We start from the raw sequence: 25,752 nt of genomic DNA on the forward strand, positions 1-25,752 counted from the left end.
TCATTCAGCCGACAGAAACTTTCAACCGGTTTCCCCCATTAAGCAGCGAGTAGGAGTCTGAGGCCGAGCCTTCTCTTGTCTCTACTCCTCCCGTTATGGGGTCTGAGACGCCGAAGCTTCCCACCATTAGCTCTGACAGGTTGAAAACCCTAGTCATTGGTGACTCCATTACCTGCAGTAAAAAGAATCACCCATCGATCAAACACTGTTTACCAGGGGGCAGGGCTACCGACGTTAAGGCTAATCTGAAGATGGAGCTGGCTAAAGCTAAAACTGGCGAGTGTAGAGAGTATAGAGATATTGTTATCCACGTCGGCACCAACGATGTTAGGATGAAACAGTCAGAGATCACCAAGCGCAACATCAGCTAGAAAGATGTGTCGTCGGCATCGAGTAATTGTCTCTGGCCCCCTCCCAGTTAGGGGGAGTGATGAGCTCTACAGCAGAGTCTCACAACTCAATCGCTGGTTGAAAACTATTTTCTGCCCCTCCCAGAAAATAGAATTTGTAGATAATTGGCCCTCTTTCTGGGACTCACCCACAAACAGGACCAAGCTGAGGAGTGACGGACTCCATCCTAGCTGGAGGGGTGCTCTCATCTTATCTACCAACAGAGACAGGCTGTAACTCCTCTAGCTCCACAATTAAATAGGGTGCAGGCCAGGTAGCAGGCTGTTAGCCAGCCTGCCATCTTAGTAGAGTCTGCCACTAGCACAGTCAGTGTAGTCAGTTCAGCTATCCCCATTGAGACCGTGTCTGTGCCTCGACCTAGGTTGGGCAAAACTAAACATGGCGGTGTTCGCCTTAGCAATCTCACTAGGATAAAGACCTCCTCCATTCCTGCCATTATTGAAAGAGATTGTGATACCTCATCTCAAAATAGGGCTACTTAATGTTAGATCCCTCACTTCAAAGGCAGTTATAGTCAATTAACTAATCACTGATCATAATCTTGATGTGATTGGCCTGACTGAAACATGGCTTAAGCCTGGTGAATTTACTGTGTTAAATGAGGCCTCACCTCCTGGTTACACTAGTGACCATATCCCCCGTGCATCCTGCAAAGGAGGAGGTGTTGCTAACATTTACGATAGCAAATTTCAATTTACAAAGAAAAAAATGACGTTTTCGTCTTTTGAGCTTCTAGTCATGAAATCTGCAGCCTACTCAATCACTTTTTATAGCTACTGTTTACAGGCCTCCTGGGCCATATACAGCCTTCCTCACTGAGTTCCATGAATTCCTATCGGACTTTGTAGTCATGGCAGATAAAATTCAAATTTTTGGTGACTTTAATATTCACATGGAAAAGTCCACAGACCCACTCCAAAGGGCTTTTGGAGCCATCATCGACTCAGTGGATTTTGTCCAACATATCTCTGGACCTACTCATTGTCACAGTCATACGCTGGACCTAGTTTTGTCCCTTGAAATAAATGTTGTGGATCTTAATGTTTTTCCTCATAATCCTGGAATATCGGACCACCATTTTATTACGTTTGCAATCGCAACAAATAATCTGCTCAGACCAAGGAGCATCAAAAGTCGTGCTATAAATTCTCAGACAACACAAAGATTCCTTGATGCCCTTCCAGACTCCCTCTGCCTACCCAAGGACGTCAGAGGACAAAAATAAGTTAACCACCTAACTGAGGAACTCAATTTAACCTTGCGCAATACCCTAGATGCAGGTGCACCCTAAAAACTAAAAACATTTCTCATAAGAAACTAGCTCCCTAGTAAACAGAAAATACCCGAGCTCTGAAGCAAGCTTCCAGAAAATTGGAACGGAAATGGTGCCACACCAAACTGGAAGTCTTCCGACTAGACAGTACCGTGCAGTATCGAAGAGCCCTCACTGCTGCTGATCATCCTATTTTTCTAACTTAATTGAGGAAAATAAGAATAATCCCAAATTTATTTTTGATACTGTCGCAAAGCTAACTAAAAAGCAGCATTCCCCAAGTGAGGATGGCTTTTTCTTCAGCAGTAATAAATTCATGAACTTCTTTGAGGAAAAGATCATGATCATTAGAAAGCAAATGACGGACTTGTTTTTAAATCTGCGTATTCCTCCAAAGCTCAGTTGTCCTGAGTCTGCACAACTCTGCCAGGACCTAGGATCAAGAGAGACACTCAAGTGTTTTAGTACTATATCGCTTGACACAATGATGAAAATAATCATGGCCTCTAAACCGTTAAGCTGCATACTGGACCCTATTTCAACTAAACTACTGAAAGAGCTGCTTCCTGTGCTTGGCCCTCCTATGTTGAACATAATAAACGGCTCTCTATCCACCGGATGTGTACCAAACTCACTAAAATAAAGCCTCTCTTGAAAAAGCCAAACCTTGACCCAGAAAATATAAAAAACTATCGGCCTATATCGAATCTTCCATTCCTCTCAACATTTTTAGAAAAGGCTGTTGCACAGCAACTCACTGCCTTCCTGAAGACAAACAATGTATACGAAATACTTCAGTCTGGTTTTAGACCCCATCATAGCACTGAGACTGCACTTGTGAAGGTGGTAAATGACCTTTTAATGGCGTCAGTGTCACACCCTGACCATAGTTTGCTTTGTATGTTTCTATGTTTTGTTTGGTCAGGGTGGGATCTGAGTGGGCATTCTATGTTGTGTGTCTAGTTTGTCTGTTTCTGTGTTTGGCCTGATATGGTTCTCAATGAGAGGCAGGTGTTAGTCATTGTCTCTGATTGGGAACCATATTTAGGTAGCCTGTTTGGTGTTGGGGTTTGTGGGTGATTGTTCCTGTCTCTGTGTTTGCACCAGATAGGGCTGTTTTGGTTTTTTCACATTTCTTGTTTTGTTAGTCTATTCATGTATAGTTTCTTGATTAAAGAACCATGAATAATAACCACGCTGCGTTTTGGTCCGCCTCTCCTTGGTTCGACTCAAGAAAACCGTTACAGTCAGACCGAGGCTCTGCGTCTGTCCTCGTGCTCCTAGACCTTAGTGCTGCTTATGATACCATCGATCACCACATTCTTTTGGAGAGATTGGAAACCCAAATTGGTCTACACGGACAAGTTCTGGCCTGGTTTACATCTTATCTGTTGGAAAGATATCAGTTTGTGTCTGTGAATGGTTTGTCCTCTGACAAATCAACTGTAAATTTCGGTGTTCCTCAAGGTTCCGTTTTAGGACCACTATTGTGTTCACTATATATTTTACCTTTTGGGGATGTCATTAGAAAATATAATGTTAACTTTCACTGCTATGCGGATGACACACAGCTGTACATTTCAATGAAACATGGTGAAGCCCCAAAATTGCCCTCGCTAGAAGCCTGTTTCAGACATAAGGAAGTGGATGGCTGCAAACTTTCTACTTTTAGAGATTCTTGATTTAGGTCCCAGGAAACAAAGAGATCTTCTGTTGAATCTGACAATTAATCTTGATGGTTGTACAGTCGTCTCAAATAAAACTGTGAAGGACCTCGGAGTTACTCTGGACCCTAATCTCTCTTTTGATGAACATATCAAGACTGTGTCAAGGACAGCTTTTTTCCATCTACATAACATTGCAAAAATCTGAAACTTTCTGTCCAAAAATGATGGAGAAAATGTAATCCATGCTTTTGTTACTTTTAGGTTAGACTACTGCAATGCTTTACTTTCCGACTACCCGGATAAAGCACTAATTAAACTTCAGTTAGTGCTAAATACGGCTGCTAGAATCCTGACTAGAACTAAATGACGAAAAAAAATGGATCATATTACTCCAGTGCTAGCCTCCCTACACTGGCTTCCTGTTAAGGCAAGGGCTGATTTCCAGGTTGTACTGCTAACTTACAAAGCATTACATGGGCTTGCGCCTACCTATCTTTCTGATTTGGTCCTGCCGTACATACCTACACGTACGCTACGGTCACAAGACGCAGGCCTCCTAATTGTCCCTAGAATTTCTAAGCAAATAGCTGGAGGCAGGGCTTTCTCCCATAGAGCTCCATTTTTATGGAATGGTCTGCCTACCCATGTGAGAGACGCAGACTTGGTCTCAACCTTTAAGTCTTTACTGAAGACTCCTCTCTTTAGTGGGTCATATGATTGAGTGTAGTCTGGCCCAGGAGTGTGAAGGTGAAGGGAAAGGCTCTGGAGAAACGAACCGCCCTTGCGGTCTCTGCCTGGCAAGTTCCCCTCTCTCCACTGGGATTCTCTGCCTCTAACCCTATTACAGGGGCTGAGTCACTGGCTTACTGGTGCTCTTTCATGCCGTCCCTAGGAGGGGTGCGTCACTTGAGTGGGTAGAGTCACTGACGTGATCTTCCTGTCTGGGTTGGCGCCCCCCCTTGGGTTGTGCCGTGGCGGAGATCTTTGTGGGCTATACTCGGCCTTGTTTCAGGATGATAAGTTGGTGGTTGAAGATATCCCTCTAGTGGGGTGGGGGCTGTGCTTTGGCAAAGTGGGTGGGGTTATATCCTTCCTGTTTGGCCCTGTCCGGGGATATCATCGGATGGGGCCACAGTGTCTCCTGACCCCTCCTGTCTCAGCCTCCAGTATTTATGCTGCAGTAGTTTATGTGTCGGGGGGCTAGAGTCAGTTTGTTATATCTGGAGTACTTCTCCTGTCTTATCCGGTGTCCTGTGTGAATTTAAGTATGCTCTCTCTAATTCTCTATTTCTCTCTTTCTTTCTCTCTCTCGGAGGACCTGAGCCCTAGGACCATGCCTCAGGACTACCTGGCATGATGACTCCTTGCTGTCCCCAGTCCACCTGGCCGTGCTGATGCTCCAGTTTCAACTGTTCTGCCTGCGGCTATGGAACCCTGACCTGTTAAACGGACGTGCTACCTGTCCCAGGCCTGCTGTTTTCAACTCTCTAGAGACAGCAGGAGCGGTAGAGATACTCTTAATGATCGGCTATAAAAAGCCAACTGACATTTACTCCTGAGGTGCTGACTTGCTGCACCCTCGACAACCACTGTGATTATTATTATTTGACCCTGCTGGTCATCTATGAACATTTGAACATCTTGGCCATGTTCTGTTATAATCTCCACCCGGCACAGCCAGAAGAAGACTGGCCACCCCTCATAGCCTGGTTCCTCTCTTGGTTTCTCCTTGGTTTTTGGCCTTTCTAGGGAGTTTTTCCTAGCCACCGTGCTTCTACATCTGCATTGCTTGCTGTTTGGGGATTTAGGCTGGGTTTCTGTACAGCACTTTGAGATATCAGCTGATGTAAGAAGGGCTATATAAATACATTTGATTTGATTTGATTGAGGGAACAATGAATTCAAAAGTGTATCAAACATTTTACAGGAGAATGTCTGGGCAGCAGTCCATGATCTCAAGCTTAAGAGAGGTTGGGTGATGCAACAAGAAAATGACCCAAAGCATACAAGTAAATGAACTAAAGAATGGCTGAAAATGAAGAAGATTCCTGTTTTGGCATGGCAGAGTCCTGACCTTAACCCAATTGAGATGCTGTGGCATGACCTGAAGAGGGCTGTGCAATCAAGACAACCCAGAAATACTGATGAACTGAAACAGATTTGTAGGGAGGAATGTAACAAAATGCCTCCTCAACGTTGTGCAAGTCTTATAAGCAGCTACAGGAAATATTTGGCGGAGGTTGTTGCTGCTAAAGGAGGATCTACAAGTTACTAAATTCAAGGGTTCACTTACTTTTTCCAGCATGCACTGTGAATGATTTCTCAATGTCTTCAATAAAAATTTGAAAAGTACAACTGTTTGTGTGTTATTAGTTTAGTCAGATTGTGTTTGTCTATTATTAAGACTTAGATGAAGATCAGACCACATTTTATGAGCAATCAATGCAGAAATCCAGGTCATTCCAGAGTTCACAAACTTTTCATGCAACTGTATATTGATGGTTTTTATTCATCTTTAAAAAATGTAGCATTTTTCTTCTACTTTGACATTGTAGAATATTTTGTGTAGATCGTTGACAAAAAATGACAATTTAATACATTTGAATCCCTTTTAGTAACACAATAAAATGTGAAGAAATCCAAGGGGGTTATAGACTTTCTATAGGCACTGTATATTGTATATACAGCTGAAGTCGGAAGTTTACATACACTTAGGTTGGAGTCAATTAAACTAGTTTTTCAACCACTCCACAAATTTCTTGTTAATTAACAAACTATAGTTTTGTCAAGTTGGTTAGGACATCTACTTTGTGCATGACACAAGTAATTTTTCCAACAATTGTTTACAGACAGATTATTTCACTTATGATTCACTGTATCACAATTCCAGTGGGTCAGAAGTTTACATACACTAAGTTGACTGTGCCTTTAAACAGCTTGGAAAATTACAGAAAATTATGTTATGGCTTTAGAAGCTTCTGATAGGCTAATTGACATCCTTTGAGTCAATTGGAGGTGTATCTGTAGATGTATTTCAAAGCCTACCTTCAAACTCAGTGCCTCTTTTCTTGGCATCATGGGAAAATCAAAAGAAATCAGCCACGACTTCAGAAAAAAGATTGTAGACCTCCACAAGTCTGATTCATCCTTGGGAGCAATTTCCAAAGGTACCACATTCATCTGTACAAGCAATAGTACGCAAGTATAAACACCATGGGACCACGTAGCCGTCATACCGGTCAGGAAGGAGACGCGTTCTGTCTCCTAGAGATTAATGTACTTTGGTACGAAAAGTGCAAATCAATCCCAGAACAACAGCAAAGGACCTTGTGAAGATGTTGGAGGAAACAGGTACAAAATTATCTATATCCACAATAAAACGAGTCCTATATCGACATAACCTTAAAGGGCGCTCAGCAAGGAAGAAGCCACTGCTCCAAAACCGCAATAAAAAAAGCCAGACTACGGTTTACAACTGCACATGGGGACAAAGATCGTACTTTTTGGAGAAATGTCCTCTGGTCTGATGAAACAAAAATAGAACTGCTTGGCCATAAGGACCATCGTTATGTTTGGAGGACAAAGGGGGAGGCTTGCAAGCCGAAGAACACCATCCCAACCGTGAAGCACGGGGGTGGCAGCATCATGGTGTGGGGGTGCTTTGCTACAGGAGGGCCTGGTGCACATCACAAAATAGATGGGTTCAACTCGAGATAACCAGTATCACAAAAGTCTCTCACCTTTTAGCCAGGTACGAATCATTCATAGCTAACCCGCTCCGAGGCAGGCTAACTTTGGTGCTAACTCAATTTATCCTGAATATAGTGTCTGAGCCATGAGTTGAGGACCAATGAAATCAGATACCCTCCCTCTCTCAAAGATTGTCATCATCCACTTCATTTTCAACCTGGACTCAAGAGCATTTCATATTATTCTGCATGTAAATCAGTGAATCTTCTTTTAGTATAATATGTTAAGTTTCGTATGGACTGTATTAATTTGTGGATTGCCATCACCCATTTCGTATAATATGTTACAAATTTGCAAATGTATGATTATGTTAACTATGTGGCTAACATTAGTTAGTTGGCTAATATTAGCTAGGCTAAGGGTTAGGGTTAAGGTTAGGGTTAAGTTTAGGAGTTAGGTTAAAGGGTTCATGTTTGGGTTAGGGGAAGGGTTAGCTAAAAGGGTAAAGGTTAGGGTTAGGGGAAGGGTTAGCTATATGGCTAAGTAGTTGCAAAGTAGCTAAAAAGTAGTAAGTAGTTCAAAGTTGTTAAAATGCTAAATTTGTCCTTGAACTCGCAACCTTTGGGGTGCTAGACATTCGTGTTATACACCAACCTACCCACCCTCCTTTTGTTTTTGGCTTAAGTAACCATCTGTCTTATGTAACAATACCAAACGGAACATATCATACTAATTTCAGTATCTCGGGTTTTACATTTACGGTGTTAGGTCTAGTGTATGAAACCGGGCTGTCATTTGATGATGAAATATTTGATGAATTAAACATCTTTTGTGTGTAAAAAACAGTAATGTCAAGATACCTATCGCATTACACATTTAGTAATGACATCATTTGCTTTCCAAACTGTACTTTTTCTAGGCGATTGTATTTTGAAATTTGCAAAAGGCAAAGTGACAGCCGCAACCAAACATGGACATATAATGCATAGATGGCCGTTTCCATTCAAGTCTAGACTGCAAGCCATTGCTAGAGTAGCCCTTCCCATGAGTCAAATTGCAAAGGTTTTGAGGTTGTAAATCCTCCTATGGATTATATTTCTATGGCCACATCGCAACAAGCTGTTCCACAGATAGAAGAAGCAGCGATAGGAGTGGGAAAAATGTGCTCCTGCATTTAGAAGCACACCAAAGACGGCATTAAAGATAAGTAATACAAATATAGGCAACACTAAAAAAGGCCTATTTCACACCATAGCCTGCTGAATTTGCAAGATAACCTTTTTTTTTCATTTAAAATGTGGCACTGAATACTGACTCTCCCATGGATTGATATTTCAGAATTTTGTCAATGAAGCGTTAAGCTAGCCACATGCGAGCGACATGCACGTGCAGTTACAAGCCTGCTAGAGTTAGCGGCAGGCTGACGAGTAATATCTACCATTGTAGGCCTGGCTGGATTGTGAATACAGTTTGACACCTTCTAGCTTTCTTAGAAGTATACCCCCCCTGACACTAGTAAAAGAAAGAGACTGGGGAAGTGCTTGCTGTTGTTAAATAAAACCTGTTTGAAAATCATTTGAAATTGATGTGCCTTGGTTTGAGAGCAGCACGGGTTAACTCTCCTGTTGCTTATCAATCACATTTTGGAACAGTGTGTGCATTCATCATGCGCATAGAAAAACTCACACTGGGGGGACAGTTAGAGATATTTGGAACTCACACATGAAAAGGTTAAACAGGTTAACATTCATAAGGCAGCAAGGCTAACCAGCTGGCAAGTGTCTTCACTGACATTTTCAGACTCTTCCTGACCCAGTCTGTAATACCTAAAAGTTTCAAGCAGACCACCAGAGTCCCTGTGACCAAGAACGCCAAGGTAACCTGTCTAAATGACTACTGCCCGTAGCACTCACATCTGAAGCCATGAAATGCTTTGAAAGGCTGGTAATGGCTCACATCAACACCATTATCCCAGACACTCTGGACCCACTCCAATACGTATACCGTCCCAACAGATCCACAGATGATGCAATCTTTATTGCACTCCACTCTTCCCTTTCCCACTTGGACAAAAGGAACACCTACAGGAGAATGCTGTTAATTGACTACAGCTCAGCTTTCCACACCACAGTGCCCTCCAAGCTCATCACTAAGCTAAGGACTCTGTGAATGAACACCTCCCTCTGCAACTGGATCCTGGACCTCCTGGTGGTAAGGTTAGGCAACAACACATCGCCATGCTGACCCTCAACATGGGAGCCCCTCAGGGGTGCTTAGTCCCCTCCTGTACTCCCTGTTCACATCACTGAGATGTCCATATCACTAAGTATCTATCATGGTCCAAACACACCAACACAGTTGTGAAGAGGGCACGACAATACCTCTTTCCCTTCTGGAGACTGAAAAGATTTGGCATGGGCCCTCAGATCCTCAAATAGCTCATCTTGACTGACTGCATCACCATTTTGTATGCTGGCTAACAATTGCAAGGTGCTACAGAAGGTAGTGCTTAAGGCCCAGTACATCAATGGGGTCGAGCTCCCGGCTATCCAGGACCTCTATACCATGCGGTGTCAGAGGATGGCCCTAGAAATGTTCAAAGATTCCAGCTACCCAAGGCATAGACTGTTCTCTCCGCTACTGCATGGGAAGCAGTACCATTTACCAAGTCTGGAACCAACAGAACCCTGAACAGCTTCTACCCCCAATCCATAAGACTGCAAATAGTTAGTTTGGGCAGATATTTGGTAAACTATTTAACTATCTGCATTGACCCTTTTTGCACTAACTTTTTTGACTCATCACATACGCTGCTGCTACTGTTTATTATCTGGCACTTTATTCCTAGTTGTTTGTACATATCTACCTCAATGACCTCGTACCCCTGCACATTGACTCTGTACTGGTACCCAGTGTATATAGCCAAGTTATCATTACTAATTGTGTATCTATTATTACTTTAATTATTAAGTGTTTTACTTTTCTTTGATTTCTCTATTTTCTTTCTCACTGCATTGTTGGGAAGGCCCCATAAGTAAGCATTTCACTGTTAGTCCATCCACACCTGTTGTTTATTAGGCATGTAATGAATACAATTTGATTTGATGATTTGATCTCAAACTGGTAGGATGGCCACTAGATGGAGCCATAGTCCATTTTATTTCAGTCTTCCACCTTAAAAGTAGGCCTACATGTCAATCAGCAGTGGAACAACCAAACCCATCATAATATATCCAACAGAAAAAGGTATATTTTTGGAGCTGATGTATTGTGTGTGTGTACATGCGTGCATGAGTGTTTCTCTTTGCAGTTTTATTCAACATGAATTGTAACTATCACAGAGACCACACAGACCAGTGAGAGAGAGAAAGACAGAGACATAGACAGAATGAGCATCCCAAATCTGCTGCTAATGTATTGTTATCGTTAATGTTGATGTATTTGTACACAAACAGAAAACTCAAATAATTTATCCACTTAAAGCTGCAATATGTAACTTTTCTGGTGATCCAACAAAATGCATATAGAAAGGGTGAGTTATAGATCTATCATTCTCATTGAAAGCAAGTCTAAGAGGCAGTATATCTGTTCTATGTGCACTATTTCTATGCTTCCCGTTTTTAAGTTTTGTTTTTGCTTATTTTACTTTCAGTTTTGTACATCAGCTTCAAAGAGCTGAAAATACAATATACAATATGTAGTGGTTTAGATGGTACAATGATTATCTACACTATACTTGCTTGTTTTATCATTTAAACTGAAATTAGGCGAACTATTAGAATTATAGCAACCTGGAAATGGCGGGGAGATTTCTCCACCGTGCATCTTTTGTGAAAATGTTTCGGGCATTTCTCCCCGCTCCCCTCTATCTCTCTCTCTCTCTGCCCCTCTGTCTCTCTCTAATCTGTTTTTCTCCAATAACCCAGCTTCTTACTCTATACGTGTGTTCTGTTTACTGCCGTTCTAAAAACACTGTGCGGTCACATCTCCATAAATGTGGCCCTCTGCAGCTCGTTTGTTTACAAGTTCTTAAAAAATGTGCAATCCTGAAAAATCTGCTACGAGGCCGGGGGGTAGAGGTCTGGTGACGCGGAAGACTTTCCGCTGTGGAACCAGGCAGGCTGGCCCAGGCTGTAGATGGCGCAATGAGACAACACAAATTCCTAAGTCTCCAACGTCGTCAGTCGAGTTTGTAAACAATCTAGACTGTTGTAGGCCTACGTAAATAGAAATGACCTAGGCCTACTCTACTTAACACTCACCAACTATTCGGAAAAAGTAAATTAGATTGTATTAAACACCAGCTGCCTTTGATCTCACGAAGTCTATGGGTAAATATTGATAATGCAGCTCACTGTCTACGATAAAGACATGCAGCGAGTTGTATAGCCGTCGCCTTATTTCATTTCCCCCCATTCTTACTATACCGTAAGATAAAAATCCTTACACAATTATCCTCGTGGCTCAAAGTATACAATGCTTCTCTTCAAATGATCATTCGTTTTCCACAACATTTATATCTAGTTATTACATGGGATTGTTTTAAAATGGACCTAGAATCCACGCTTTTGATTTACCTTTGCTTCACCTTCTTTAAGCACGTTTTTTTACGTTACAAAGTGTTATCATACAAAACAAAGACGTTGAATTTGGTTATTAAATAGTATGCCTGTGAATGCCAAATAATCAAATTTACACCGCCTCAAATCTAATAGGAATCACAAATCTCCAAAAATTATCAACAAAGATAATAGGCCTATAATAATAGTAAATTCCAATGATTAGCCTATAATTAGCATGCTATATTTCTGAGAGACAAGCAGGCAGGTATAGCGGAAAATATATCAGCTTTATTGAAACACTTTACAACGAGGAAAATTAAGCTAATCTCAAAAAGGGTATACAATAAGTGCAAATTTGTTGCAATTTTTGTTATAAAAAGCTTTGTGTATGTGCATGTACTTTTATAGATCAGAACAGAGGCCTAGTTACATAAAATATAGGCTATTTGTTTGCACAAGTAATGACAGCAAACACATAATTAAAATCGTTTTGAAACTTATTTTGAAGAAGAAAACGTTGGCCAATAGAGAACAGAATAAGGCAAAGTGGTTTCATTGTCATAAGCGTTTGTGCTTTCCCACTGGGCAAAAACGTGTTGAACGTTGTTTCCACATCATTTCAACCAACAACCAAAAAATCTATGTGATGACGTCGAATCAACGTGGAAACCCCATTGGATTGGCAAAAAGTCATCAACATAAGGGCATTCCCACTGAGCACGCACTGGTTGAATCAACGTTGTTTCCACATCATTTCAATGAAATTAAGTTGAACCAACATGGAATAGACGTTGAATTGACGTCTGTGCCCAGTGGGTTTCGTCTTTTTCCCCACTAACTTTTAACCTGAACCCAATGACATTGTGATTTTTGGGGGGATTTCCCGTTGAGTTCACAATAGTTGACAACTCAAACAAATGTAAATAAAAATTAGAGGTTGAACTGACATCTGTGCCCAGTGGGTCCTTCACTTCAGAAACAGTTAGTGCATAATATACTGTCCTTCATTTAGACCAATCAAGACGACGAAGGCCACTGAAAATATATCCTGACTCGAGAAGTTTTTCCAGACTCTCAAAAATAGGCTACTGTCCCCATTGTTCGATCTCATCAGTAAGATGACAGGCCATTTATTTGGGTTTAAACTGTCGCCAGACATGTATAGAATCGATTTTGTGTTCATTCTCATCTCCAGAGCACAGTTTGGGCCTTTACGCGCACTACATTTCCTGCTCACATCACACACGGTTTGACGTCTTGACAAAGGCTTTGGTGATGGTGGTGATGGTGATGATGATGATAGTACGATCCACTGGCTGAGGGATGGAACGAGGAGATGCCGTTAAAATTCAGGACAAAATCCTTCCTGTCGACCACGGGTGAGGAGTGGCTTTGGTAGCGAGGGATCCCCACTGAGAGAGAGAGAGAGAGAGAGAGAGAGAGAGAGAGAGAGAGAGAGAGAGAGAGAGAGAGAGAGAGAGAGGAGCTCTTCAAAATATATGAACAATACAGTTCTTCTCCCATCCTTCTAACTTTATCTTTCTATAAGTTTAAAGAATTGTTTTACATACTCGTGTGTGGCATAGAGGAGCAGTCAGACATATTAGTATTATTCAGAAATATGTATATATTGTAAATGCTTGACTTTTCAACAACAACAAAAAACAGTTTTCTTTCAGAATATAGGATAACAACACTCTGACGTTTATGCGTTACATTGACTATGTGTAAAAATATGTTATAGTATTCAGTGTATTATGTAGCCTATTTTTCTGATATAGATTTTAAGGTTTGAAATTGACACATCTTCCAATAATTTGGCCAGTAAACAATGCGGAGACGTAGTCCCATAACACCACGCGAATAAATAAGAAATCACTCTCAGTGAATCTATAGATTAAACCTAATCGATCACGGTAGGGACATTTGTTAATTTGTTATCTTACTAGACTATGTTATATTATGTTATGTTGACCTGTAATACATTATTAATTGCTGAATAAACAGGGATTTGCTGGCCTTTTGAGAATAGGTCAAATAATGACCATGTCTCCGTCCTCAGTATTTCCATTTCAGGAGAATGCCACTAAAACAATCAATCCAAAGAAACTGCATGTGTTATGCCTATTTCCTCTTCAGAATTATTCAAATTGAACCATGCAATTAATTCACTGTATACAATATGTTATTTGGATGTGTGCAAATTAGATGCATAGACCCTAGACATGTAGCCTCTGCTCATGCTGAGCTAAATATACATTCGAGCAGCAGTCTCCTTTAATTAAAAAATCAGCCAAACGGAAACCACTATCATGACTTGACTTCTGAATCTCTGCATTCTCAATACTAGCATCTCTAATGTTTGTTGAGTTTAGTTGAGTTGGTGCACATATTTTACGTGAGCCCCTCTCATTTGTGACTATTGTAGTATGTGTACACAGATATTTGACCTAGAGAATGTTTAGTCTTACATTTTTAGTCTTTAACTTAACATGATCTGGTTAGACTGAAGTTAAGAGTGATTTGATAGGCCTTATACTAATCAAACAGCCTCGTTATGTTTCAGTGCTTTTCTACACCAATTGGCATCCATATCGTTCACAAAGAGGTATGAAATATTAATTAGGTCAGGGTGATTATGTTTTCCCTCCTTGATTGTCCATTTCTCCTGAGGGCCATATAGACACATTACACTGTTTATCCTCGAGATCTGCAGTAGCAACATCACACGTGCTAATTCATCATAATTATAGGTCTTACGGACTAAAATTATTTTCAGACAAATAATTGATTCGGTAAAATAAGAACATAGGTCCTGTCATAGATAGGTATGTATATATCAGGACAGCTACACTGTCAGAGTGAGAGTGAGGAGAAGGAAATGGGGAGAGTGACAGAGAGCGTGATCCTCATCAAGTTCATAAGGACTCCAGATGTGACGCCTGTACCCGCAGTGTGCGGTGTTTTCTCTCCTCGAGACTGCAGGCATTTATCCTGATGGTCCTGCCTCGCGCTGCAGCCTTTGCGCCCCATTTTCAGAGACAACACACCCGCCGTGATTGACAGTCGTCATGAGGCGTGTAAGACCCCGCTAGCACAGATAACAGCTTATCCTCTAAATAGTTACAAGAAGTCGCGTAAAGTTTAACAAGGCTTGGAGTCTCTTGTGGGTAGGTATAGGCCTATGCGCTTGTTTAAATCCTCTTCTTCAGTGTGGTCCGACTCGCACAGCCTTTGTTTAGGTAACCCCCGAGGCTTTAGAAGGAATAATTCCACTCTCAGAAATCCCTTGGACGTTTGTTAAAGCCTCGATAAATTATAAGCATTATAAACTAGATGAACATGAACTAAATTACAAGTGGTCAACTGGCCTAAGGAGCAATGCGTATAATGTGGCTACAGTTTTCATTATGGCCCATTGCGTCGAGCTCCTATCCAAACATTTATGTAAACAAGAACGCAGCCCCATACATTATTTTTTCCCAAGGCCTAGCCTATATATTCAAGAACAGTTTTCAACTATTTTGTTCATTTCCGTTGTAAGAAGCTGTGGTTGCTCTTATATGTCCCACCTCATCTGAATTGTCCTTATAATAATGCATGCATATTTGTGTCTTTGAGTCCCTCAAATAGGATTATTTCGGCCTATGTCATTCAAATAGTTTCCTCAGTTCCACAACAGAATATAGTTGCAAACTAATAATCAGAAATACAATACAATTATTTTAACCCATAAAATTGGGAAGCTATTTTGCCATAACACAACCTGCAATGTGAAGGAGATGCATCCACGTGAACCAGTCATTTTAATTAAATTATATGAATATAACATTACATCGAAAATGCATTAAGAGACATATGCATCTCCAACATAGTTTTATAGAAGTATTACAAATGCAAGTCATTACATATTTAGGTCGCAACAACTCACTTTTATATTAGTCTAATTATTTTCTTTGCCAAAGTTTTGATTCATCTGCGTATCACACATATCAAAGTTGTAACTGTTAATGATATTCAACTAGACTACATTTGGTTCTGCATGTAGGAGATTGTCTAAAAGACCGTCTATAAGATTTTCGGCATATTGTCTATAAGGTAGGCCAACTATAATTTTCACAAATACAAATTTAGCAATTTTATAGGCTATTACGCATTGCGTAAAGTTGCGTTTTTAGCCTCCAGAAAACAGCATGACTGACCAAAGAACAAGTAAATTGTCAACCTGCAAATATTTTTGTTTGCCACGTGTATAAAAAAATGCAGTACTTTTTGTGATTGACCAAGTGTTATTACGCATGACATTTCACATCTATTTATTAACGTGTTATGACTTGATTTACACAGCGTTTATTACCTGAGATATCGGCGGTGTCCCTGGCGTTCTGGTGGAGGTAGCTCTGCTCCAGGGAGTAGGGGGACATACCAGAGTGTAGCCCAGAGGACGCCGGGCTGCTGGAGGCCAGAGGCTGCTGCTTGATGTACGGGGAGCCGCCGGGAGACGCCCAGTGTCCGGAGGTACTGGCATATGGAGAATGACCGTGACCGTCCAACGCACTGGCCATAGCCGGGGACGAGGGCACAGGGCTGCTGCTACTGTCTGGTCCACCGTATTCCCCGTTGGACGTTACCGGACAGCTGGCCATGTACGTGGACCCGGGGCTCGGGGACATGTGAGGTACGTGGTGGCCGCTAAGCCCGTCGTAGCCACCTGCCATGGAGTTGGTCATCATGTCCAAGTTGTAACTGTTGCTATGACACGCCAGAGACCCGGGCGCCTGAAACTCAAAGCTCTGCGGCAAAATGGACGTACCAAAGCCTATCCCGTTCATCATCCGGTACATGGGCTTTAGGGCTTGGCATTTTCTCCGGAAGCCCCTGGGTCTGCGGCGGAACGAGCCCTCTTCGAACATGAACTCGCTGGCCGGGTCGATGGTCCAGTAGTGGCCTTTGCCTGGCCTGCCCAGCCCTTTTGGCAGCTTGATAAAGCACTCGTTTAGGGAAAGGTTGTGCCGGACGGAGTTCTTCCAGCCCTGGTAGGATCCTCTGAAGAAGGGGAACCGGGCCTGGAGAAACTGATAGATCTCACTTAGAGTCAGCCTCTTGGTGGGTGAGCTCTGAATCGCCATGACGATTAGCGCAATGTAGGAGTAGGGAGGCTTCTCTGGTCGCCTCAGTCCGGAGTTCGCCTTCTTGCCTTTGGCCCCGGTCGAGGAACTGTCCATGGGGGCCTGTGGGCTTATCATGGCGGGGTGCAGGACACCGGAGGCCGGGCTGGACCTCAGGGGAGGCGGTGGGTCCAGCTGCTGCTGAGACGTCTCGGTCGTCATCTCTGCTCCGCTGACGCACTGCGTAGCTGAGCAGTGACGTGAGGAGAGAAAGAGAGATGGGGGAAAGATGAGAAAGAGAGATGGGGGAAAGAGGAGAGTGAGATTGAGCAAGAGATCTAGAGAAAGAAAAAGGGACGTATATGATCCAAATAAGGTGAAAGCAAGTAATGTCTCTTCTACTCAAAGTCCTCTACAAATCACACACACCGTTGGTCTTCGGAATTCAACAAAAAAGGGCTTGGAGAGGAAAAACTATCTTCCGTTCTGTTGGACTCTCCTATTACGCAGAAAATCTGCAGCGAGTTCGCAGTGTCAGAATGTGGGAGAGAGATGAGAGCAGAGTATCCAGTGAGGGCTGGAGCGCTCGTTATAATGCAGCGTTTTGCGGAGGTTCAGTTCGACACAGAGGCTCCGGTGCGGTTCGGTATCACCGTGGCGGTGAGTGCAGCTCTGCGGCGCACCGGGTGGCCATCGCCCGCCTTAATCCCTAAAGGGGAGGAAACGCGAAGACTCCTCAATTTAGTGCGCAAGGCCGCTCAGCCAAACAAAACGCGACCACCTATCATTTCGTAAATCTTTCTTTCCTCTAAGACCCCCCCATCTCCAAACCCCCCCTGAAATCAGTGACGACTAGAGCCCCCCTCCCATTCCACCGCCAGTCGCTGCAGCAGAGTCAAGCCCCTCTCTCTCTATCTCGCACCCCCTCCCTCTTCCACCCTCTCTCTTTCCCCTGCTCTCTGACATCTCAAAAACACGCAATTATGCCATCTATCAAACCTCCCCAGACATTCCAATCAACAGCGTCACACGCCAGCACACAAGGCAAAGAGCTCCATCTCCAACACTCTTCTTGCATGTTGTTGCCTGTTGCTAAGTGTCATTATACTGAATAACGGAAACATTTTCTGTAATGAAATACTGAGGGTATAACAGTATAGGCAATTATATATTAGAGTAGGCCTCTTAAAGAAATATAAATTGCTTCTCTGTGTTGCAATGCAACAATATCATGTTGGATGGCCTACCGATCCAGTAAAGGCGGTGTTGTTGAAGCAACACATAGAACAAACTGTGTACGCTCATAAATCTCGTAGTATAAATCCTATCTCATGTTTTCCTAGTTCGCTCAGAACCCAACCGTAAGAGTCACTACCGGGGGAAAGGTGGTTGTATTTCGCTGGGGTACATGCATGAGCAAGGGGGGGGGAGGGGGTTCTGAGTAAATGACTTTGACATGAGTGGAAGCAGGCTTTTTCCATCAAGAGCGGCCGGCCTTGGATACCACACACAGCGCACCAGTGTCAGTTTACAGCCCTAGGCTCGAGGCGGTCCCCTGGGCCCCGCGTTCATTAGAGAGAGAACCGAAATTAGGAGCGCGGGCGTCGACAGCTTCCTCCCCTATGAAGACAGACCATAATACAGATTTGTCCAACATAATGCAATTATTTAGTCTTAAAAGATAAAAGCCCTATGATCAATAATGATAACAAGGAGAGAAATAGGATTTGTTCAGAAACGTGGCCTACAAATTCAGAGTGTATTAATCCTGTTACAAGGTTGACACTATATTGCAGGCCTGCATCATGCAGATAGCTTGTTTAATATTTATACGGTGATGACTTTTATGGTTACCTTTGTTATGCCTGCATTTGCCTCGTTTTCAATTCAACCACCTAATGTTATATATTTTTAAAACATATTGAGTTAAATATTCGTTTATATAGCCTAGTAGTTAAATAATGCAATAATTTTCAGTCATTTTTCAGTATGTATATGCTTTGTAAATAGCCGACCTATTATGTTTGGTAGTTGTATACGTTTATAATAAACAGCTCATTGTTACAGTTGAGTAGGTCTAGGCTATACAGAAATACAAAAAGACTACAAACAATATTTGTCCAAAATTGGTCATAGGCAAAAAATTATTCATATAACGTAAAATGTAGATTATCAATCTTAATTTGTACCGAAATCACATCACCCCATTCTGTTTGTATGCCTAGTCTCCCTCATTTCATTTCTACCACCTGGATTTGTTTTACACTGAGCTTTATTTTGTTTTATGCCGCTGAATTGAAACAGTTAGAAGGAAAGAGTAAACAACTGTATACAGTAGACTAGGCCTAAACCTCACATCAGAATATAATAATTTAAGGTTCAAACTGGGGCTACGGGATTTCATTTCTGCATTTATGATACGAGCATTATATATTGGGATAGTCGAGCTTTAGAAAGTCGACAGAAAATAAAATATGTAATAAACTAATCAGCTCCTCATCTATTTGTGTGTCTGTCTAACATTACCCCCGTCCTTTCATGTGTAGTCCTTAGATATAAAGGATTTTCAAACAATGGCCATCAACAATAACCTTTACACTTCACAACAAAGGATGTGAGGATAAAATCATTTTCCACCGTGACACAGAGAAGTTTGTGGAACCTAATGGCCTTAGAATTTCCTGCGACATCAGAACGTATGACCCCCGCAGTGATCAGGATGCCTCCGCGGCTAGGAGGAAACTTTGTTCTGCGCGAGAGCACTTTGAAGACTGGCCACTGCTTTTACGAGTTCACAGCAAAGCGCGTATAGGAGCTCTTATTATAGCTGTTTTGAAACATCTAGTAAACAACAATTATATCACATATTTACATGGGTTCTGGTTTTTAATAGTGATGGATATCCTTTGCATTTCTGTCCGAGTTTGATCCTTTTAGCCTGAAGAACACCAGCCTAACAATATAAATTGTTGTTTTTATCTTTGGTAAATATTGAAGTGTCAACTATAATATTATAGCTAATATTGCTTTAACGTCCCTGATTATTTATACAAAGGCTTACACCATTCAAATATTAGTTCATGAAAAATGTGGCTCAGAATTCTGTTTATGAATGTGTATTTAATATGTAGGATATTGCTGAATAATAAATGAATGCAGCGGTGCATTACATAAATTAAAATGTTGCTTTATATTGTTTGACTTTTTGTTTTTGTTTTGATACGCCATAAAACGACACACTCTTTCCATAGGAACACAGGCCTGCTGGTTGTTGGCAGTGGTGGAAAAAGAAGTAAGGTATCATATTTGAGTAAAAGTAAAGATAACTTAATAGAAAATGACTCAAGTAAAAGTTAAAGTAACCCAGTAAAATACTACTTGAGTAAAAGTCTAAAAGCATTTGGTTTTAAAAATACTTAAGTATAAAAAGTAAATGTAAAAGTGTGAATAATAAAACAATATTAAGCAAACCAGACCGCACAATTTTCTTGTTTTTTTTTAATTTACGGATAGCCAGGTGTCCAACACTCTGAAATAATTTACAAATGCTTCATTTGTGTTTAGTGAGTCCGCCAGAGCAGATGCAGTAGGGATGAGGAGTGTTGTTATCTTGATAAGTGTGTGAATTGGACCTGTCCTGCTAAGCATTCAAAATGTAATGAGTACTTTTGGGTGTTAGGGAAAATATATGGAGTAAAAAGTACATAATTTTCTTTAGGAATGTAATTAAGTAAAAGTAAAAGTAGTCAAAAATATAAATAGTAAAGTACAGATACCCCAAAAAACAAGTATATTCAAGTATTTTTAATGAAGTACTTTGCACCACTGGTTGTTGGTCCTTCTCATAGGCCTAAAGCCTACTTTGACTCCTCACTTCTTTTGACAAGTGCCTACATCTTGCCTGAGCATTTTTTTCACTCATTTTGAAGAGATTAAATATAGTTTAAATAGCTCCTTCCAGCGTATTTTAACGGCAATGTGCGTCTTTATGTCTTCTTTCAGGCGCCCAAACAGCCGCGCTTCCTGTCCAGCTCAACTCTGGCTTTTGTGCTGAGAGTACCAGGTTCTTTCTCCAGAAGCTCAGGCGCGGTTCAGCGGCCTGCAGAGTGACTGACTGTTTGAACTTCCTAACATTGTGCCTGGACTCCAGGCCTAAACCCTGCTCCAGAACGACATAATATTTAGGTTTCTATTCAATCAATAGCGCTGAAGATCCGTATTATATATCGCGATTGACAATTAAAGGCAATGTTCCCGCGGTGGCGGAGACTGCTTTCACGGTAAACACTGCTACGTCGGCTCAATCGGAAATTACATTTGAACGCGGATCTTCCGGGATACTTCGGCGATACGGATTGAATGGAGCACTGCTCTCAGATTCAGGCATGTTATCAGTTTATTAGGATACGCCATATATTGAACTGGTTCCTGTTCCACACACCTGAGAGAGCTAGTCCTAGGCTACAGAATGAAAACATAACGGTGGCCTACATTGATGGAGCGTTCACCTGTTATTGCCGTCGGTGCTAGTGCTCTGCCCAGTGCGTAACATACAGGTGTGCTGTTCCGGGATTTCACCTGCAGGTTGCAGCATTGTTCCTGGAACGGGACTCAACCCTCTTACCTGTCACCTAGACCGCCGGGCGCACGTTTTGGTTTGCCCTAGCACTACACAGCTAAACAAAGCTTGATGATGAGTTGGTTATTTGAATCAGCTGTGTAGTGATAAGGGAAAAACTAAACGTGCATCCAAGGGGGGTCCCAGGACCGAGTTTGCAGACTGCTGAGTAAAACTATAGTGACATGTTTTATTTTTGTTAGCATAGTACAGTCCTAGGTCTATGCATCAATTTGCATGATTGAGGAGGACGGACAGGTCATGTTTTATGTCAAAATATTTGTACACATGCATTGTATTTGTAGAAACATGTATGGGCCTAAGCAAGAATGTCTTCCGTTCTATTTGTGCCCATATCGACTGCCCAGAGACTGAAAACCCCTCGCAAGAAAGACAGGGTCAAATGCAAATGGGAAATGGCAAATGTATCAACACATTTGCTCTTTTACTTTTCAGATTTGATCGTTTATCAATTGAGCTATTTTTGAGATTATCTTTCTCATTAGCCTATAGGCTCATTTCTCATTGGTCCACAATAAAATATTGTACTAGTCACGATATTTTCTGTGTATACTATTTTACAATGTTTGTCTAGATACAGCACTTGCTAGTGATAGTCTACAACTTTGTCAATAGCATTAGGCCTAACATTGTTAGGGTAACGGGAATCGTAATTAATGTGGGCAACACTACATGTGATGACGTCAAGGGTTTCCCTCAGGACGGTGGACAGCTCGAGACATCGCGTATGGACTGCATCCTTGCTTCTATGGATAACCCCCATATATCCCCTGTCGGTGTTGAAAGGTCTAATCATTTAGTTTTTATTGGAAGTGTGTTGTGATCATTTATAGACTTGGCGCATGAAGTAGCCAGCCAAAATGATTGTTTCTCGTTATTAAACCCTTACAATAGTCCAACCTGTCTTTTGGTCATTTCATTTTGAAACATTGTTTTGGTAAAAGTTATTTGTATAGCTTATCGTTTAGCATACGCAGGTCTGTGTCTTCGTTGTTGTGGACAAGTCAGCTAAATGTCGCAATTCATCCCACATCTTTTTTTATATTCTAAAGATATTGTTGTAAATCTTACTCAGAAAATCAGGACATTTATTTAATGTTTGTCATGTGTTTAAAAAAATCCTCAACATAGCCTATAGCAGGATGAAAAAGGTCTAATATATATTTTTCAAATGTTGGTGATTTAAAAAAAAACAACATGAAATGCACTGTTTTATAATAATAATAATAATAATAATAATAATTAGTAGTAGTATGTATTAGCCTATTTTTTCAGTATGACATTTTGAATTGTGTGACTTGAAACGAGAACAAGCTACAAGGCAGAGTAAATTCAAATGTCATATTTGAACAAGCTATATTTGTTTGTACAATGCTTATTGGAGACCCAGATCGCAGGCACGTTTCTTACCCTCGTGTGAACGGCACAGAACAGATCATGTTTAATGAGTACACCATAGCTTGGGTGGCATGCTATGGTAGGCCTACAATTTATCCTTAAGCATAAACCATAGTTTACATTTAGAGATAGAGTGCATTTGTCCCAAGTCTGAGATTTCATCCTCGACCCTATACAGAAGAGCTTGAGGAGACGTGTATGTTTTCACTGTGCTTAATAGATACTGTACATTATAACTACACATGATTTGCTAGTGTGCAGCTAAATGTCCGTAATAACTGAACTCAAACCCCCTCACTCGGAACAACCTTCCTAGACGTGTGTTGCAGTTAAAGTTAATGATCCTTCGTGTAAAGCATCAGATTCTATGATTTACTTGACATAATTCAGCACTCCCCATTCTGGGACGGATCTCACCACCCTTAAATATTTAGAAATAGCTCAACCGAGCTGTAATTTGTGCCTAACAGTGTTGCTTCCTTAGCTGTGCTGTTCCGTGCGGTGCAGGCAGAGAGGAAGACAGAGGTAAGTATTGTAAATCTGTGAATGTATACCCCTCTCTGTGCCTAACATTGCTGTTTTCTAATTGTGCCTTGCCGTGCAGAGTAGGCAGATGTCTGAAATTATTGTATATCTTTTTCTTCATTCCTCTGGTACTTCAGCATGCTCGTTTAAGTGGTGAGTATGCCAAAACAGCGCCAGTGTTGCCAGGCGCTACGCCTTTCCAGTTCCAGGCAGATAGATATCGGATCTTCCTCTGATCACCCATGCACACTTTTTCCACCCTCTGATTCCAAACACACTTCAAGTAGGCCTATACTTAATGGAAAAATATAGATGATTCTTTATTTTCCTTTAGGTAAAGATAAGGCAAGAGCAATATAAAAAATGAAATACTCCTGGTTTGCGTCGATAATTTTCCCCCAATGAGTTTTTATTTTCTCTCATAAAAAATATTGTCCATGCATGAATCAATGTTTAGGAAAACAGACCGTGTATTCCCTTTCTTTTTGTGCAGCCTCCTTACATGTAGTAATCAACAATCCAACAAATATTTTACAATACAATCTTTTTCAGCAAGTCATACAAAACTACATCAACACATACATAGTACTATATTTTTCAAATCGTTGGCACATGGTAGCCGTCGTTTACATTAGAAATGACCTAAGAACCACGTAACACACACACACACACACACACAGTGGAAAGGCATGTCAGATTGCAACTCATTTGCTTCGTCCTAGTAGTAACCAGATAGAAATAAAGTCATGACAACAATAACACATTACGTTATTCATCACCGCTAAACGACTTGTTATAATCAGAAACAGTTAATTAAATGCACCGAAATGCCCTTTTTAAGACATTCGAAAAACGTAGAGCGCATAGGAAAGTGCACATGGCAAATTTAAGATACATAATTACATTATCGTCTGTTACGTTGGCTTTAGGAGAGCAATGAATCTATCTGGAAAGGATGACAGCTGCCAACTCGCGCTGTGTGCATTTTCACAGGGGAGAAAGCAGCCTCGGAGTTTGGCATGTGGCCCTGCGACGTCATGGGGAGAGCTGTGAGTGGGTCCCTGGTGTGCTCTGCGTGCTCAGCGAGGCTGCACCTGTACACGTTCAACATGTGTGACGCGCCGGTGCTGACCTGGTGGTAAGAGTGCTGTGCATGTGCGTGTGCCATAACAGCGGGTAGCGGTGGGTAGGCCAGTGTGTAGGGCAGCATGTGGTGAGAACCCGCGGGCCAGTAGAGCCGGTGGGCACCGGGGTTGGCATGTGCACTGTCTCTATCGGTGTGGTCTCTGTCCTCCCTACGTATGAAGGGCTTGCTGAGGATGCTATCGATGGAGAAGGAGCTGGAAGAGCTGGAGAACTTGGCTCCCATCACCCTCTCCTCCCGGGAGGGAACAGAAGCAGGGGCCGAGATGCGAGTCTCCTCGCCTGGTGTCTGGATGTCAGGGGTCTCGGTGTCCTTATTGGAACCACCGGACCGGCCCTTAGTGATGCGCTTCCTCCTGCGACGGAACACCCCGTCAGCGAAGGTGTACTCGCTGTGCGGGTTCAGCATCCAGTAGTTGTCCTTGCCCCATGGCCTGGAAGGGTCCCGGAGCACTTTGAGGAAACAGTCGTTCAGCGACAGGTTGTGGCGCACCGAGTTCCTCCACCCGGTGTAGCTGCCCCGGAAGAACGGGAACTTCTTCATCAAGTAGTCGTTGATCTCGGCCAGAGTCAACCTGCCGCTGCCGGAGTCCCGGATGGCCATGGCGATGAGTGCGATGTAGGAGTAGGGCGGCTTGGGTCTGCGGGTGTAGGGCTTTCCCTTGCCATCGCTGCTGCTCGGGGTAGCAGGTGCCGGGCTGTTGGCCACGCAGTCCCCGTCTGAGCCCAGCTCGTCCCCGGATAGGGGAGAGGGGACGCTACCTTCCGCATCACTGTGACTGCAAACCTCCATAGGCTTCTGAACGAAGTGGCTTGCGGAGAACACTTCAAGTTTCATTTTTATATGTATTGTTTTCCCCCTTCTCCTCACACCTGTCAGTGTGTAGCTGTCAGAGTTCGTTGCAGTACAGCGCGATTCTCCTAATCAGAAAGTAAGAAAATCTGTCTGTCTGTTGTTGTTCTTTAGAGAGGCGCAGGTGTAGCCAGTGAGTCTGTTTCAGTGGTGGAGTCAGTGCACCTGTCTGTCTGTTTCGGTCCGAGGAGCTCCGATGTACAGAGGAACGGGAGGCACCCAAACTCGTGCCTGTTTAGCAGTTGAAAGTAGATTTGTCTCCGGAGACACACGCGCCCTGTTATAATATAATCCCTCCGCGAGGGACAGCCCACGGGGGGCGTGGTCTAGCGTCTCAAACTCAGAGTAATCTCAAATCCATTGAAGCGATTGAGGGATTTATGATTGCACGCTCCTTTGTGCCACACAGGAGTATGTAAAACAAACATAAACATATAGAAAGCTAAAGTTAGAAGGAGGAGGGGAGAAGAACTATGTGTATTG

The 25,752-nt window shown here is 42.2% G+C and overlaps 2 protein-coding genes across 2 annotated transcripts; both read right to left on the minus strand.

The window, feature by feature from the left end:
- Positions 1 to 12,776: 12,776 nt before the first annotated feature.
- LOC139410242 (forkhead box protein F2-like) lies at positions 12,777 to 17,464 on the minus strand. The gene is made up of 2 exons (XM_071155715.1): positions 15,961 to 17,464; positions 12,777 to 13,015 (listed from the first exon to the last, which is right to left on the minus strand). The coding sequence occupies exons 1-2, from the start codon at positions 16,931 to 16,933 to the stop codon at positions 12,837 to 12,839; spliced, it is 1,152 nt and encodes a 383-aa protein (XP_071011816.1). The 5' UTR covers positions 16,934 to 17,464; the 3' UTR covers positions 12,777 to 12,836.
- A 6,198-nt stretch (positions 17,465 to 23,662) lies between these two features.
- Positions 23,663 to 25,510, minus strand: LOC139410240 (forkhead box protein Q1-like). Its single transcript, XM_071155714.1, has one exon. It carries the CDS (start codon positions 25,252 to 25,254, stop codon positions 24,199 to 24,201), a length of 1,056 nt encoding a protein of 351 aa, XP_071011815.1. The 5' UTR covers positions 25,255 to 25,510; the 3' UTR covers positions 23,663 to 24,198.
- Positions 25,511 to 25,752: the final 242 nt, after the last annotated feature.

This window comes from Oncorhynchus clarkii, chromosome 5 (assembly GCF_045791955.1).
Source record: "Oncorhynchus clarkii lewisi isolate Uvic-CL-2024 chromosome 5, UVic_Ocla_1.0, whole genome shotgun sequence".
Lineage (NCBI taxonomy): Eukaryota > Metazoa > Chordata > Actinopteri > Salmoniformes > Salmonidae > Oncorhynchus > Oncorhynchus clarkii.

Excerpts from the sequence above, each read along its gene's own strand:
- LOC139410240 (XM_071155714.1), bottom strand. The coding sequence starts at position 25,254 with ATGAAACTTGAAGTGTTCTCCGCAAGCCACTTCGTTCAGAAGCCTATG.
- LOC139410242 (XM_071155715.1), bottom strand. The coding sequence starts at position 16,933 with ATGACGACCGAGACGTCTCAGCAGCAGCTGGACCCACCGCCTCCCCTG. Across the intron at positions 13,016-15,960 it reads GGACACCGCCGATATCTCAG|TGGGGATCCCTCGCTACCAA; the intron begins GTAATAAACGCT and ends TCTCTCTCTCAG.